This window comes from Papaver somniferum, chromosome 7 (genome assembly GCF_003573695.1).
Source record: "Papaver somniferum cultivar HN1 chromosome 7, ASM357369v1, whole genome shotgun sequence".
NCBI lineage: Eukaryota > Viridiplantae > Streptophyta > Magnoliopsida > Ranunculales > Papaveraceae > Papaver > Papaver somniferum.
The window spans coordinates 258,019,642-258,035,384 of record NC_039364.1 but is presented as its reverse complement, the minus strand read 5'-3'; the positions used below and the strand labels follow the sequence as shown (position 1 = coordinate 258,035,384).

Here is a 15,743-nt window from a genome sequence, read left to right as displayed (position 1 = left end):
TGCGAAATATGTAATAATGCTTAATTTTTCTTTTCTTTCATAAAATTGGGACCATGGTTTTGCAGGTCTAAGTCATAGTTCATATTATGCAGGTGGTTCAGAAAGACTTTACTAGTACATTTTGTGAAGATGTGATGATGTCAAAATATTTCCCAATTGAATAAAGTTGTGGTGACATGAAAAGGGTCTTTTGGTTTCTTTCTTTTTTCCGAGTAAACTACTCCTCACCCCTGCACGTCATACCTTAAATGGGTAAAAACCAATTTATGAGAATTGAGCACATTATTCCATTTTTGGAAATGTTTTTCAATGCCATCATTTTTTGATTTTTGAAAAACTAAAGTTTGATCAGTGATTATATACTCTCTAACCTCTCTTCTTTTCTTAGATTTGAGTTTCTAAGAAGAGGATTTTCGGTTATATGGTAAAGGATAAAAAACACTTCAAACTACTCTTTCTTTGACTTTTTTCAACCATCGTAGCATATTTCTTTCCACGAAGCTTACTTGATCATATGTTGTTCCCATCTCATTCATGGGGGAGGTTTTTTGAACTTTTACAAGAAGTTTTAAGTATCTCTGATGTTCTAACCATCTTATCTCCTGAGCCTCTTTAGGAAATTAGTTAATAGACTAAAAAAGACATATATTCTAAAAAAAATATGCTAAAATCGTAGATCTGGTGCTTTTTGAGGGTTTATTGGACCTTGTTGTTAAGTAGATCTAGCTACTATCCCAGATCGACGCACTACTCTTAAGGAGATCTAAAAAGAAAAATAAGAAACAACTTTTTATCTTAAGAAATTTTGAAAATAACTTTGAAAACTTGTCAAGGGAGGTAGATAAAATCTTCTTACCTCCATGTTTTTAGCGTCAAAATGTAGTTGTATCTTTTCTGATGACTACACCCAAAAGGATCCAACGAATATAAAACTATAAACGTTCAGTATTCAAGCTAAAGTAAGATGAACAAGACTTAAAAATAAAGGATAATACAACCATATAACGTGGTTCATCCAAGTTTTCCTACATCCACGACGAGTAAAACTATCTCTTTATTATTAAGGCCTTACTTTTAGGTGAATTACAAAATCACTTAGATTTCTATTTTTTCTGTTTTTTAAATATCTCTCTAGAATTCTTTGTAGAAAGACCAATTAAACTTAGGTATCCATTTTCTTTACGTGGACTGGTACTTATAGACATACTAGACTTGTGGGGGTGCAACCCGATGTATCTCGGATGGTGACATTGTCGTACATCTCATCTTTACTCGGAATGGTCTTCTGTAGTTTTCCTTAGAGGTGTCTCATTCAAGTCTTCTCTCCGAGTTATATCATCTTGTTCATACATCGTGTTGTTCGTTCTTTTGAGACATCACACTACACCTTCTTCGGATAACACTAATCTCCCTTCGTCCGAGTATCTGACATGTGTACTCTTGTCACATCTTTGTCACACCTCCTATGATCCTTCATTAAATGTTTAGCTATCTTTTTAGACTTGACCGTCTGAGTGATCTGACTATTCCATACACGCATTACACATGTGTCTATGTAGTAGGTATCTCGATTCAGTTGCAAATCTCCTTTTAGGGCATAATTCGATGTATTCCATTCACCTTCTAATCATGAGATCACCTCATGTGATGCTTCCACGTGGCAATCGGGGTATTTTACCCTCACATCCATTTAGGATAACTAGCTGGACACAGAGCGAGCTTGACTCTGTGAAGCCAAATATATAAGATTGCACTGCTGAGCGTACTAAACCTGCATCATACCCCACAATTAATTTCCTCAGAGATATAAACAAATGATCATCAAAAAGAACCGTGGCTTGTTGTGGGTCTGAAGGATTGGTAGCATGCATGGTAAAATACAGTCGGGAAACACCTGCACAATTGTATAAAAACAGTTCACTATGTGGGCCCTTAACTTTTTTGATAGCTGTCATCAAATGAATGGTTTTGTTAACTCTGCTTAAGACCATGTCGCCACAAAATTGCAAATCCAAACTAATAGGGACACCGAGAAGTTTAACCATAACTGCAGGTTTCTAATGTTAAAAGGAAAAAGGCTCTCCACAAGACTTTTGGGATCTTTAGTAGGCCAAAATAACTCCTTTTTACTGATATTAAGATGTACCCCCTACTAATGCCTTCAGATTGTGTTATATGAAAAGCTTAGAAACTTCCAATGTATCACCAACTGATGTGCCATCATCCAAATACCAAACTTGTAAATCCAACTTACATTGAGTGCCACTTTCTTCACACGAGGGTGCAATGTTAAAGCAAACAACAAGGGACCAAGTAGGTCACCTTGTTGCACCCCTTGAGCTGAAGACAAAAATGAAATTATTGTAGTATAATCGATCTAGCTTGCATAACAAAATTCAACCCACCTTGAGATAGTCGGGCATTGCATTCTGACTTCTTTGATGAGTGTTGTTCCTTCAACTATATTAAAAACAGTGGAAAAACCAAGCAGAAGCACTGAGGTGTCATTTAAGGTATCTTTTAACTTCATAAGCTTGTTCATAGCATGAAAAATACTCTCACCGCCGCAGTGAATAAATTGTCCATTGCCTACTGAGGAAGCAACCAACTTAGGCATAAGTCTTCTCCAAACTACGCTAACAGCTACGGGTCTGAGGCTAACCCTTGGTTTCACAAGTGTAGTGAGTGGTGCGCTGGCAATAAATTCTCCTACAACAGAGGGATATTTACCTGCAAGCCAAATATTAACTACCCATGTAGCTACTGATGAATCAACGCCACTCATAGCATCAAGAGGATGTTGTGCACATTATCCATCCAACCCACAAGAGGTTCCTTTGTTGAAACTCTTAATGGTACCCAAAATAGCTTTAGAATCGACTAAAACAACCTCCACATTGATAACATCTGTAGGTATTGAGGGTGGAGGAGTGTTTCGATGTTTAAGTTTCAGTTAGTGAACGTAGCCTCATTTCCCGAGGAGATTCCATTGAAAGATAAGACTCGTATATCCGCGGTATAATGCCCACAATTCAGCTCCCTTCTGCAAGATTGGAGGTTAGAACATTGCTCGGTCGAACTCGCATGCGTTGCTATCTCAAGTATGTTTGTCAATATTAGTGATCAAAATTATATGTCTTGATTTCTAGTTTACTTATAATTAAGTCTCGGTCTAGGAGAGTCAAGTGTAGTTGAGCTCCAGACTCCATGGAGATCATCTTACGAAGACGAAGAAATACTAGAGGAATAAGTGGAACTTCATCCGACTAAAAGGTATGTGGACACTTTAACTTATCTATCACTCAAAAGTCTATTATATCTTGAGACAAAGTCGTATAAGTATGAAGTTTTCATACATACACATTTGCTATTTCGAGCCGAGTTTACTCGCCTATATTTTTCTCGAAATATGTGTTGGTAAGCATTCGCTGTAACCATTTTCATCTTTACCCGTGACGAAAGTCATGATGACATTTCGATCTTGAAAATAGCTTTGATGATGATAGTCGTGAATAACGATTGTTATAACACTATAGAAGAATGTTTCAATGATTGAAATGTAAAGTTGAGATTAACATCTATGGATATAAGCATATATAGTGTGTTCGCACATTAGTGTATAAATCCATGTACTAGAATCCAAGTGCGTGCATATGTGTGCATGCGGTATTGGTGAATGAGACAGGTTGGGTACGCGTACTGGCAGAAGTTTTCTAAACGAAAATTTATGCTGAGTTTGTAAACTCAAAACCGGTAGCTAAGGAACGCATACCCGTACGCGTACTCAAGCTGGTGATATCTCAAAACGGTAGTTCATGAACTTAAAACAATAAATTACAAGGAATGCAATCTTTGCAAACCGTGGCTATATTGTTCATGAATTTATTCAAGTGGATCAAACCGATTTTTTTTCAATTGTGTATATGAATAAAGAATTAAGAAATTGAACAACTCATCAACTAGTTTTTATGAGTCATTTGAACTAGTTAATGAGAAAGATGAATACGGTTAATATGGAAGTGCTCATATGGATAACCATTGGTTAACTATTTGTGAACCAGCTAAGTGTACACGTTTAGGTACGGTTACTCAAACCTAATGAATACATTTCATTTGTGTGTCACAAGCTAAGTTTCGATCTAACGGTTGAAATATGTTTGCTTGGTTGAATCAGGTTTTTCATCTAACGCATCACAGAAAATCCAGTTGAGCACTCAAGGACTAAGCACATTGACATAAGGTACCATTTTATCCGAGATCTTTATGAAAATGGTATCATTAATATGGAAATTTGTGCCCTCGTAAAAACAATTGGCCTATATTCTCACCAAAACATTAAATACTGCTACGTTTCAAAACCTATGACAGTCTATTGGTGTCGTTCTGGTTCATTAGTCTTCCATAACTCTTGCCCCTACTATTATTTAGATCCTTTGGGCAATTGAGTTTGGAACTTCTTGAGGTGTAAAGTTTTTTCACATTTGTTTCTAAGTAGGTGTATCTTCTAAGTATCTTAGTGTCTTCTTGAAATCTTTTTTTTTCTTGTAAAAGTAAGGTCGCTCTTGTTGTTCATTCGGGAATGACATCAAATGGGGGAGAGTTCTTTTGAACTTGTGATACATGTGTATCTTCCTCTCTCCGGGAACTAGAGATCTCAGGAAGGATTTGAGGATAAAATTACAATTGAAGGAAGGAATACTGATTTTCAGGTAGTATTTCTAAATAAGGTAATATTCCTAGATAAGGAAATATACCTAGAAAATGAATTCTTTTTAGAAAAGAAATTATTCCTAGATAAATAAATATACCTAGAAAATATATTATTCTTAGATAAGGAAATAGATTCCTAAGAGGTTTGGGAAACCGTTAAAACTATAAATAAAGATGTTTAGCTCATCGTTAAGATATCTAGAGTGTGGGTTGTGATACAGATACACCTAGACCAAAGAGAAGTTTGTGAGGAAAAATTAATTATTGTAAAAGCAAGCTTAGCAAAACAGTTTAAGGTTCATCCACTGTTTAGAGAGATTGTGAGCGTAACAAAGAGAGAATTATAATAGTTTTCTTATTCATAATACAGAGAAGATATATATATATATATATATATATATTTCTTCGAATTACTCATTTGTGTTTTGTTTTCTAAGTTTCTCGTCTATTATTGTTCTGAATTCCGCCTCTATAGTAATAGTCGCCAAGGTAGAGAGATCAATACGTATCAAGTTGGTATCAGAGCAAAGTTCTTTTATTTAGGGAAGATTCCTGTGGTTTATGGTCTTCACTAGACCTGTCTACAAACAACTTGGTGAGTTACTCGAAAAACAAGAAGACGTTAGAAGAACAAGGGGATCAAGATGGGTAAGTCATATGATGAGCCTAAGCAAAGCAAACCATAAACTATGGAAGAAAAGGTGGAAGCGGTACAAACAGACATGAAGTCTTATACACCCAAGTCGAAGACGAATAAAAAGAATACGTTTCCATCTAGTGTTTTTGAAGAAAAGAACGAGTAAGAAGAAATAAAACCACTCGAACAAGATTGCGTTATGGAGCGAAGATTAACTAAGACAAGACGAAGAGATATGAAAGCTTCTCAAATTAGACGTCAACGTCAAGTTTCCAACAAAGAGAGATGGTTCAACATGGTGAAAGGAACCCTCGATTTCCCTAACATCCAAATCTAAATTTCACAGGAGTTCAATTTCTTGAGTGGGAGCGCATGATACATGTGTATCTTCCTCTCCCCGGGAACTAGTGATCCGCAGGAAGGATTTGAGGATAAAATTATAATTGAAGGAAGGAATACTGATTTTGATTTTCAGGCAGTATTCCTAGATAAGGTAATATACCTAGAAAATGAATTCTTTCTAGAAAAGGAATTATTCCTAGATAAATAAATATACCTAGAAAATGTATTATTCTTAGATAAGGAATTATATTCCTAAGAGGTTTGGGAAACCATTAAAGCTATAAATAGAGATGTTTAGCTCATCGCTAAGACATCTAGAGTGTGGTTTGTGATACAGATACACTTATACCAAAGAGAAGTTTGTGAGACAATATTAATTATTGTAAAAGCAAGCTTAGCAAAACATTTTAAGGTTCATCCACTGTTTAGAGAGATTGTGAGCGTAACAAAGAGAGAATTGTAATATTTTCTTGTTCATAATCCAGAGAAGATATATTTCTTCGAATTACTTATTTGTGTTCTGTTTTCTAAGTTTATCGTTTATTATTATTCTGAATTCCGCCTCTATAGTAATAGTCTCCAAGGTACATAAACCAATACGTATCAAGTTGCGCTTAATTTCCATATCTTTGTGGGGAGTGCGACTGTGGAATATTTCAGGAGTTATCTTGTATCTTTATAAACTCCATGATGAATGCATTTAGCTTCGGATTTATGATTGCATCTAAACAGAGTTGATATGTAATTTTATTTGATCTTGAAGTGTCTCCATGAGAATTCCATTAGGATCCCCTTTTCGTACCTTTGCCAATTTTATTGACAAAAAGGGGGAGAATTAATATGTAGTTCACACTACAAATAGATATGGTTTTCAGATCATTATGTAAGGGGGAGTGGTTTTCATGTTGATACGAAGTATTGACTAAGGGGGAGTGATACATATCATCATAGTATTGTTGCCGAATTTATGATATGAGAACTTTGATGTTGTGTAAATGAGACTGTATAACAATGATCGAGAGCTTTTATTTTCTCATTGTTATGTCTACGGAATTTCAACAACTATGATGATGAATTGATCATCTACGGAATCATGAGAGTACTTGGAAAAGACAAAGTTTTCGAGTAATGTTGAGTCACCAAGGAGATCAAGAATGTCGACGAGAAGCTACAAAGTTTTATCTATTTTGTAATCCATATGTATTGATAGTTTGGCCACTAAAATTGACAAAGGGGAAGATTGTTAGAGCATTTCTCGGTCGAACTCGCATGCATTGCTATCTCAAGAATTTTTGTCAATATTAGTGATGAAAACTATATGTCTTGATTTCTAGTTTACTTATGATTAAGTCTCGGTCTAGGATAGTCAAGTGTAGTTAAGCTCCAGACTCCATGGATATCATCTTACGAAGACGAAGAACTACTCGAGGAATAAGTGGAACTTCATCCGACTAAAAGGTATGTGGAGACTTGGACTTATATAGCACTCAAAATTCATTATATCTCCTACTCTTGAGACATAATTGTATAAGTATGATAGTTTTCATACATACACATTTGTTATTTCGACTCGAGTTTACTTGCCTATATTTTTCTCGAAATATGTGTTGGTAAGCTTTCGCTTTAACCATTTTCATCTTTACCCGTGACGAAAGTCATGATGACGATTCAATCTTGAAAATAACTTTGATGACGATAGTCATGAATAACGATTGTTATAACATTATAGAAGAATGTTTCAATGATTGAAATGTAGAGTTGAGATTACCATCTATGGATATAAGCATATATAGTGTGTTCGCACATTAGTATATAAATCCATGTACCGGAAGGCAAGTGCATGCATATGTGTGCATGTAGTATTGGTGAATGAGACATGTTGGGTACGCGTACCCGTACGCGTAATGGCTGAAGTTTTCTAACCAAAAATTTCTTCTTAGTTTGTAGTTTGCAAACTAGTAAACCAGTCACCTTAGGTATCCGTACCCGTACGCGTACCCATGGAAGTTTTCGAACCAAAAATTTCTGCCGAGTTTGTAAACTCAAAACCGGTAGCTAAGGTACGCATACCCGTACGCGTACTCAAGATGGTGATATCTCAAATAGGTAGTTCATGAACTTAAAACAATAAATTATAAGGAATGCAATCTTTGCAAATTGTCGCTATATTGTTCATGAATTGATTCAAGTGGATCAAACCGACTTTGTTTCAATTGTGTCTATGAATAAAGACCTAAGCAATTGAACAACTCTTCAACTAGTTCTTATGAGTCATTTGAACTAGTTGTGAGAAAGATGAATACGGTTAATATGAAAGTGCTCATATGGCTAAGTATTAGTTAACTATTTGTGAACCAACTAAGTGTACACGTGTAGGTACGGTTACTCAAACTAAATGAATACATTTTATTTGTGTGTGACAAGCTAAGTTTCGATCTAACGGTTGGAAGATATTAGCTTGGTTGAATCGGGATTTTCATCTAACGATGAATATTATTGGATTCTTTGTTACCAAGGTAACTTAGATTGCAAACTCTGATTTGGAAACTATGTAAAGGAGACATCTAGCATCTAGAAAAATTAATCCCCACACCTCCTTTGTGATACTAGTTGGTTTGCTAGATTCGATTCTCCTTTAACCTTAGGTTTCTTCTCGAGACACTGAAGGTTAACGAGTGAAAGACTTCATTGGGATTGTGAAGCCAGACGAAACTACTTCTCTTTTAGTTGAGCGATCTTATCTTACCATTTTCTATCGTACGAGTTCAATTGAAAAATTGACTTGATATTATATCTCCGATAGGGAAAGATAAAAAGAAATCATAAACATCTTCGTCTCATCGTTTTTGATTCCACAATATCTAGTTTCACTATCATACGATTTAGATCATTGTAAGGTGATTGATAATACTAGGCTGTTCTTCGGGAATATAAGTCATGGTTATCAATTAGTTCCTGTTCACATTGATTTATCAAAAGACAGAACAAAACTCATACAGTAGGTTTATCTGCGGGAGACAGATTTATCTATTATCAATAGACTTTTATGTGTGATACATATTTGTTTATTAAAGTCTTCGACTTTGTGTCGTATCAACTCTTAGTTGTGGGTGAGATCAACTAAAGGAATCTAGTGCGTAGTATCCTGCTGGGTTCAGAGACGTAAGGAGCTCAACTGTACCTTGAATCAGTGTGAGATTGATTAGGTTTCAACTACAGTCCAGACCGAAGTTTTTGTAGTAGGCTAGTGTTTGTAGAGGATTTATATAGTGTGGTGTTTAATCTGGACTAGGTCCCGGGGTTTTTCCGCATTTGCGGTTTCCTCGTTAACAAAAATTTTGGTGTCTGTGTTATTTCTATTCCGCATTACATTTTGTTATATAATTGAAATATCGCAGGTTGTGTGTTATATCGATCAATTGTGAAATCACTACGGGAAAAATATACATCTACAACTGGAGATTTACAACTCTTCGCTAAACATCGTAGAAAGTCATATGTTTTACAACTGGTTTCAAAGGAAGAGTTGTCGTATATCATCACTGCCAACCCTTAGGAAAAAAGGGGTTGCCTAAGAAAACAAACGACAACTCCTTAAGAAAAAACGTTGTGACGACATTTAGCTATAACAACTCTGTTCCATAAAGGTAGTGACTAAGCCTATCACAATTTTCACAAGAGTTGTTGAAGAACACCAAAATATGATGATGAAAAATAGTGTTAGAGGGGAGATTCGAACATGAACCTACTGCATGGAAGTCTGGCTCATCAACCATCCTTACAGTTCACAAGTTTTCTTTTTTTTTTCTTTTTTTTTTTTAATAAAAACGTATAACAACACGTATAAGTGTTGTTGAAGTAAAAATATAGAATGTTGGAAAAATTGAGATTAGAAGGGAGATTCGAACATGAATCTACTGCATGGAAGTCTAGCTCATCAACCATCCTTACCGTTCAGAAGTTTTGGTTGTTTTTTTTTCTTAATAAAAATGCATAACAACACTTATAAGTGTTGTTGAAGTAAAAATATAGAATGTTGGAAGAAATGAGGATGGGGGGATTTGATCCTCAGCCTCCGAGCCTGGTTTGCATGCAGTATTCATAAATAGGGTTTTTTTAAGGTTTCGTAGAATATTCCGAAAGAATATTACCTGTAAATGAATTGGTCGTTTGTAACAAGTTTCTGACTTAGAGTAGTCCACTCCTGGCCAGGTTTCGATCTCGGAGCCTGGTATGCATACAATATGCAGAAATATGGTTTGTTTAAGGTTTCGTAGAATATTCCGAAGGAATATTATCTGTAAATGGATGAATTCGTCGTTCTTACCAAGTTTCTGACTTATAGTAGTCTACTCCCGGCCAGGTTTCGATCTCGGAGTCTGGTTTGCATACAATATGCAGAAATACGGTTTGTTTAAGGTTTCGTAGAATATGTCGAATGAATCTTACCTGTAAATAGATGGATTCGTCGTTCTTACCAAGTTTCTGACTTATAGTAGTCAACTCACGGCCAGGTTTCGATCTCGGATCCTGGTATGCATACAATATGCAGAAATATGGTTTGTTTAAGGTTTCGTAGAATATTCCGATGGAATGTTACCTGTAGATCGATGGATTCGTCGTTCTTACCAAGTTTCTGACTTAGTAGTCCACTCGCGGCCAGGTTTCGATCTTGGAGCCTGGTTTGCATCCAATATTCATAAATAGGGTTTGTTTAAGGTTTCGTAGAATATTTCGAAGGAATCTTACCTGTAAATGGATGGATTCGTCGTTCTTACCAAGTTTCTGACTTATAGTAGTCCACTCCCGGCCAGATTTCGATCTCGGAGCCTGGTTTGCATACAATATGGAGAAATAGGGTTTGTTTAAGGTTTCGTAGCATACTCCCAAGGAATCTTACCTGTAAATGGATGGATTCGTCGTTCTTACCAAGTTTCTGACTTAGAGTAGCCCACTCGCAGCCAGGTTTCGATCTCGGAGCCTGGTTTGCATCTAATATGCAGAAATAGGGTTTGTATAAGGTTTCGTAGAATATTCCGAAGGAATCTTACCTGTAAATGGATGGATTCGTCGTTCTTACCAAGTTTCTGACTTATAGTAGTCCACTCCCGGCCAGATTTCGATCTCGGAGCCTGGTTTGCATACAATATGGAGAAATAGGGTTTGTTTAAGGTTTAGTAGAATACTCCCAAGGAATCTTACCTGTAGATCGATGGATTCGTCGCTCTTACCAAGTTTCTGACTTAGTAGTCCACTCACGTCCAGGTTTCGATCTTGGAGCTTGGTTTGCATCCAATATGCATAAATAGGGTTTGTTTAAGGTTTCGTAGAATACTCCCAAGGAATCTTACCTTTAAATGGATGGATTCGTCGTTCTTACCAAGTTTCTGACTTAGAGTAGCCCACTCGCGGCCAGGTTTCGATCTCGGAGCCTGGTTTGCATCTAATGTGCAGAAATAGGGTTTGTATAAGGTTTCATAGAATAATCCGAAGGAATCTTACCTGTAAATGGATGGATTCGTCGTTCTTACCAAGTTTCTGACTTAGAGTAGTCCACTCCCAGTCAGGTTTCGATCTCGGAGCCTGGTTTGCATACAATATGCAGAAATAGGGTTTGTTTAAGGTTTCTTAGAATATTCCGAAGGAATCTTACCTGTAAATGGATGGATTCGTCGTTCTTACCAAGTTTCTGACTTAGAGTAGTCAACTCACGTCCAGGTTTCGATCTCGGATCCTGGTATGCATACAATATGCAGAAATAGGGTTTGTTTAAGGTTTCGTAGAATATTCCGATGGAATCTTACCTGTAGATCGATGGATTCGTCGTTCTTACCAAGTTTCTGACTTAGTAGTCCACTCGCGGCCAGGTTTCGATCTTGGAGCCTGGTTTGCATCCAATATGCATAAATAGGGTTTGTTTAAGGTTTCGTAGAATATTCCGAAGGAATCTTACTTGTAAATGGATGGATTCGTCGTTCTTACCAAGTTTCTGACTCATAGTAGTCCACTCCCGGCCAGATTTCGATCTCGGAGCCTGGTTTGCATACAATATGGAGAAATAGGGTTTGTTTAAGGTTTCGTAGAATACTCCCAAGGAATCTTACCTGTAAATGGATGGATTCGTCGTTCTTACCAAGTTTCTGACTTAGAGTAGCCCACTCGCGGCCAGGTTTCGATCTCGGAGCCTGGTTTGCATCTAATATGCAGAAATAGGGTTTGTATAAGGTTTTGTAGAATATTCCGAAGGAATCTTACCTGTAAATGGATGGATTCGTCGTTCTTACCAAGTTTCTGACTTAGAGTAGCCCACTCGCAGCCAGGTTTCGATCTCGGAGCCTGGTTTGCATACAATATGCATAAATAGGGTTTGTTTAAGGTATCGTAGAATACTCCCAAGGAATCTTACCTGTAAATCGATGGATTCGTCGTTCTTACCAAGTTCCTGACTTATAGTAGTCCACTCCCGGCCAGATTTCGATCTCGGAGCCTGGTTTGCATACAATATGGAGAAATAGGGTTTGTTTAAGGTTTCGTAGAATACTCCCAAGGAATCTTACCTGTAAATGGATGGATTCGTCGTTCTTACCAAGTTTCTGACTTAGAGTAGCCCACTCGCGGCCAGGTTTCGATCTCGGAGCCTGGTTTGCATCTAAAATGCAGAAATAGGGTTTGTATAAGGTTTCGTAGAATATTCCGAAGGAATCTTACCTGTAAATGGATGGATTCGTCGTTCTTACCAAGTTTCTGACTTAGAGTAGCCCACTCGCAGCCAGGTTTCGATCTCGGAGCCTGGTTTGCATACAATATGCAGAAATAGGGTTTGTTTAAGGTATCGTAGAATACTCCCAAGGAATCTTACCTGTAAATCGATGGATTCGTCGTTCTTACCAAGTTTCTGACTTATAGTAGTCCACTCCCGGCCAGATTTCGATCTCGGAGCCTGGTTTGCATACAATATGGAGAAATAGGGTTTGTTTAAGGTTTCGTAGAATACTCCCAAGGAATCTTACCTGTAAATGGATGGATTCGTCGTTCTTACCAAGTTTCTGACTTAGAGTAGCCCGCTCGCGGCCAGGTTTCGATCTCGGAGCCTGGTTTGCATCTAATATGCATAAATAGGGTTTGTATAAGGTTTCGTAGAATATTCCGAAGGAATCTTACCTGTAAATGGATGGATTCGTCGTTCTTACCAAGTTTCTGACTTAGAGTAGTCAACTCACGGCCAGGTTTCGATATCGGAGCCTTGTATGCATACAATATGTAGAAATAGGGTTTGTTTAAGGTTTGGTAGAATATTCCGAAGGAATCTTACCTGTAAATCGATGGATTCGTCGTTCTTACCAAGTTTCTGACTTAGAGTAGTCCACTCACTGCCAGGTTTCGATCTCGGAGTCTGGTTTGCATCCAATGTGCAGAAATAGGGTTTGTTTAAGGTTTCGTAGAATATTCCGAAGGAATCTTACCTGTAAATGGATGGATTCATCGTTCTTACCAAGTTTTGTGTGTGTTTAAGGTTTCGTAGAATATTTCCATGGAATCTTACCAGTAAATGGTTGGATTCATCGTTTTTGTGGACTTTCAGACTTCTTGTTCATAGTTTGTAAGTCGTTATACCGAACTTGAAGTTTGGATCGACACTGAGCTTCATATTCATCAATTTCGATGATGTATCATGCTAATTTTGAAGTCAGAACCCTCTCAGAGCTTCGTGGTTCATAGATTATAGGCCATTATACCAAGTTTGAAGTTCGAATCGATATTGAACTTCATATTTATCGATTTTGATGATGTATCATGCTAAGTTTGAAGTCAGAACCCTCTCAGAGCTTCTTGGTTCATAGTTTGTATGTTGTTATACCACATTTGAAGTTTGAATCGACATTGAGCTTCATATTTATCAATTTCGATGATATATCATGCTTTTAATGTGAACTAAAGCTACTTCATGACATGTATGACTAGTCAAAATTACTTCATGACCTATGTAACTAGTCGAAATTCAAACCGGAAGCACAAAGAGAAAGCACAAAAGCACAAAGAAACACACCAATTATCGGATTGATTTCTTATTTTTCAACTTTATTCTTATATATTTTTTGGATTTTTTTAAATCAAAATGTCGATAAGAATGTGCTACTTTTATTTATATTTTTTTTGGATTTTTTTCGTGTCGAAGGTTGATAATCAAACCGAATACATGAGCTCGTATTAGCACAAAATGAAACACATACTTCTCAATCCGCATGAGCATCTTAAATACAATCTCAACCGTCAAGATCTTTTCTTAATCCGTATGAGCATCTCAAATAAAATCTCAACCGTCCATCATTTTCATTCGGATCCACTCTTTTCTTCTTTCTTTTTTTTCCGAAGCATAACCCTCCTTCAACCACTCGAACCCAATTCCTATATGTTTTTCTCTCAATCACCACCGCTGAAGAACACCTCTACTTCACAGATGACGGCGGCGCTCCATCACCACCGCTTCTCTTCTCTCGACCCCTCTTCTTCATCATCTTCTCTCAATCTCTCTCTTTAACTCCCCCTTTCTCTCATCCGCAACAGTCAATAGTAGCAGCTCATCAAATCCAGATCTGAACCAAATTCTAATCAACCCCATCACTGATTCAAGTTACACAAAACCAAATTTCTTCTCGGTAACAATCAACGACGCCCTAAATCAAGTTTCCTTCAAATCTTCATCACATAACTCAATTCTTCCATCTCTAGAAGTTCTCGATTCATCAAAATCTTCTTCTCAATCTAGAACCTCATCCCAATTCCCATAACCGAACCCTAGAAGTGATCGGTAGTTGATGTTGGCAGTGATGAAGATGGTAATGGTTGTTAATGGAAGAAATTGTATTAGGGTTTGCTGTGAATCTCAGAGGAGCATTTTAAGACAATTAAAGTAATCAGGGGTGATGGAGAAGAATGGGAGAGGATGAAACAACAAGCACAGCAACCTGGTTCTTCTGAATATGAGCAGGAAAGTGAATTTGAAATCAAAGAGGAGGAAGAGAAAGAGGAAGATATGGAGAAGAATGGGAGAGGAGGTTGGAATTTGTATTCGGTATTGATTCTTGTTGGTCCTGTATTTGGATTCGTATTGATTTTGGTATGTGGGTATAGTGTATTGGTATTGATTTTGAATTGTGGATTGAATTTTTTGTATTAGGCTAATGCAGCGTCGGGGATTGCTGTGCACGATGATTGCAAACAAAGGTTTTTGGAATTGAAGGAAAAAAGGACTTTCCGTTTTGTTGTGTACAAAATTGAAGAGAAGGATAAGCAAAAGCAAATTATTCTGGAGAAGCTTGGCGAGTCAGCTGAAAGCTATGAGAATTGCCAAAAGAGAAAGGTTTTCTTCATCTATTGATAACTTTTGCAACTGTGTTTTTTGTTGTCTGATAGGAATTCTGGTCAGGGTTAGAACTGTGAGTAACCTTTGTCTCATTATTGTGTTTTGAAGGTCTCATGATACCACAAGGGTGAGGACCAAGATGATTTACGCGAGTTCATAGGAGAGGTTCAAGAGAGAGCTTGGCGGAATTCAGGTAGAGTTGCAAGCAACTGATCCTACTGAGATGGATCTTGATGTCATTAGAAGCCGAGCTTTTTAAATAATATGATGATTTCTGAACCCTGGGCATTGAAGTTTTTCCCTCCAATGCAGTTGCTTTTACTTAAAATGAAATGTCTATATTCTATGGGACGGTTGATTTGGCTTAGATACGATGTATTGGCTTGTTTACCATTGCAAGCTAATATGTAACAGTTTGTGTGGGCAAATGACACCCTTGATTTGTTCTTCCTCTTTCTTTCTAAATTTCAAGATGTTGACATCTTTTATACCTCTATCTGTTTCGCTTATTACAATGTAGGAAATCTCTTACACATTTCTGAATGATATCTAGGTGACTTGTTACTCTATTCAAGTAAAAAAATTCATAATCTTGATATTGCTATTCTCGTTGGATGTTCATCTCAATTTTGGCTACTTGAGCATGGAATTAGTTACAGCTTATCTTTCTTGTATTTTTTCTTAGTTGAA

General features: G+C 37.0%; 1 protein-coding gene across 1 annotated transcript; it reads left to right on the top strand.

Moving 5' to 3' along the window:
* Nucleotides 1-14,633: 14,633 nt before the first annotated feature.
* On the top strand, nt 14,634-15,312 carry LOC113296443 (actin-depolymerizing factor 1-like). Its single transcript, XM_026544750.1, has 4 exons — nt 14,634-14,783; nt 14,868-15,066; nt 15,161-15,180; nt 15,226-15,312. Exons 1-4 carry the CDS (start codon nt 14,634-14,636, stop codon nt 15,310-15,312), a joined length of 456 nt encoding a protein of 151 aa, XP_026400535.1.
* Nucleotides 15,313-15,743: the final 431 nt, after the last annotated feature.

What these genes read in the sequence shown, in the direction of transcription:
- LOC113296443 (XM_026544750.1), top strand. Translation starts at nt 14,634, where the DNA reads ATGAAACAACAAGCACAGCAACCTGGTTCTTCTGAATATGAGCAGGAA. An exon ending in AAAGGTTTTCTTCATCTATT is followed by an intron (nt 15,067 to 15,160) that starts GATAACTTTTGC and finishes TTGTGTTTTGAA; the next exon opens with GGTCTCATGATACCACAAGG. An exon ending in GGTCTCATGATACCACAAGG is followed by an intron (nt 15,181 to 15,225) that starts GTGAGGACCAAG and finishes GAGAGGTTCAAG; the next exon opens with AGAGAGCTTGGCGGAATTCA.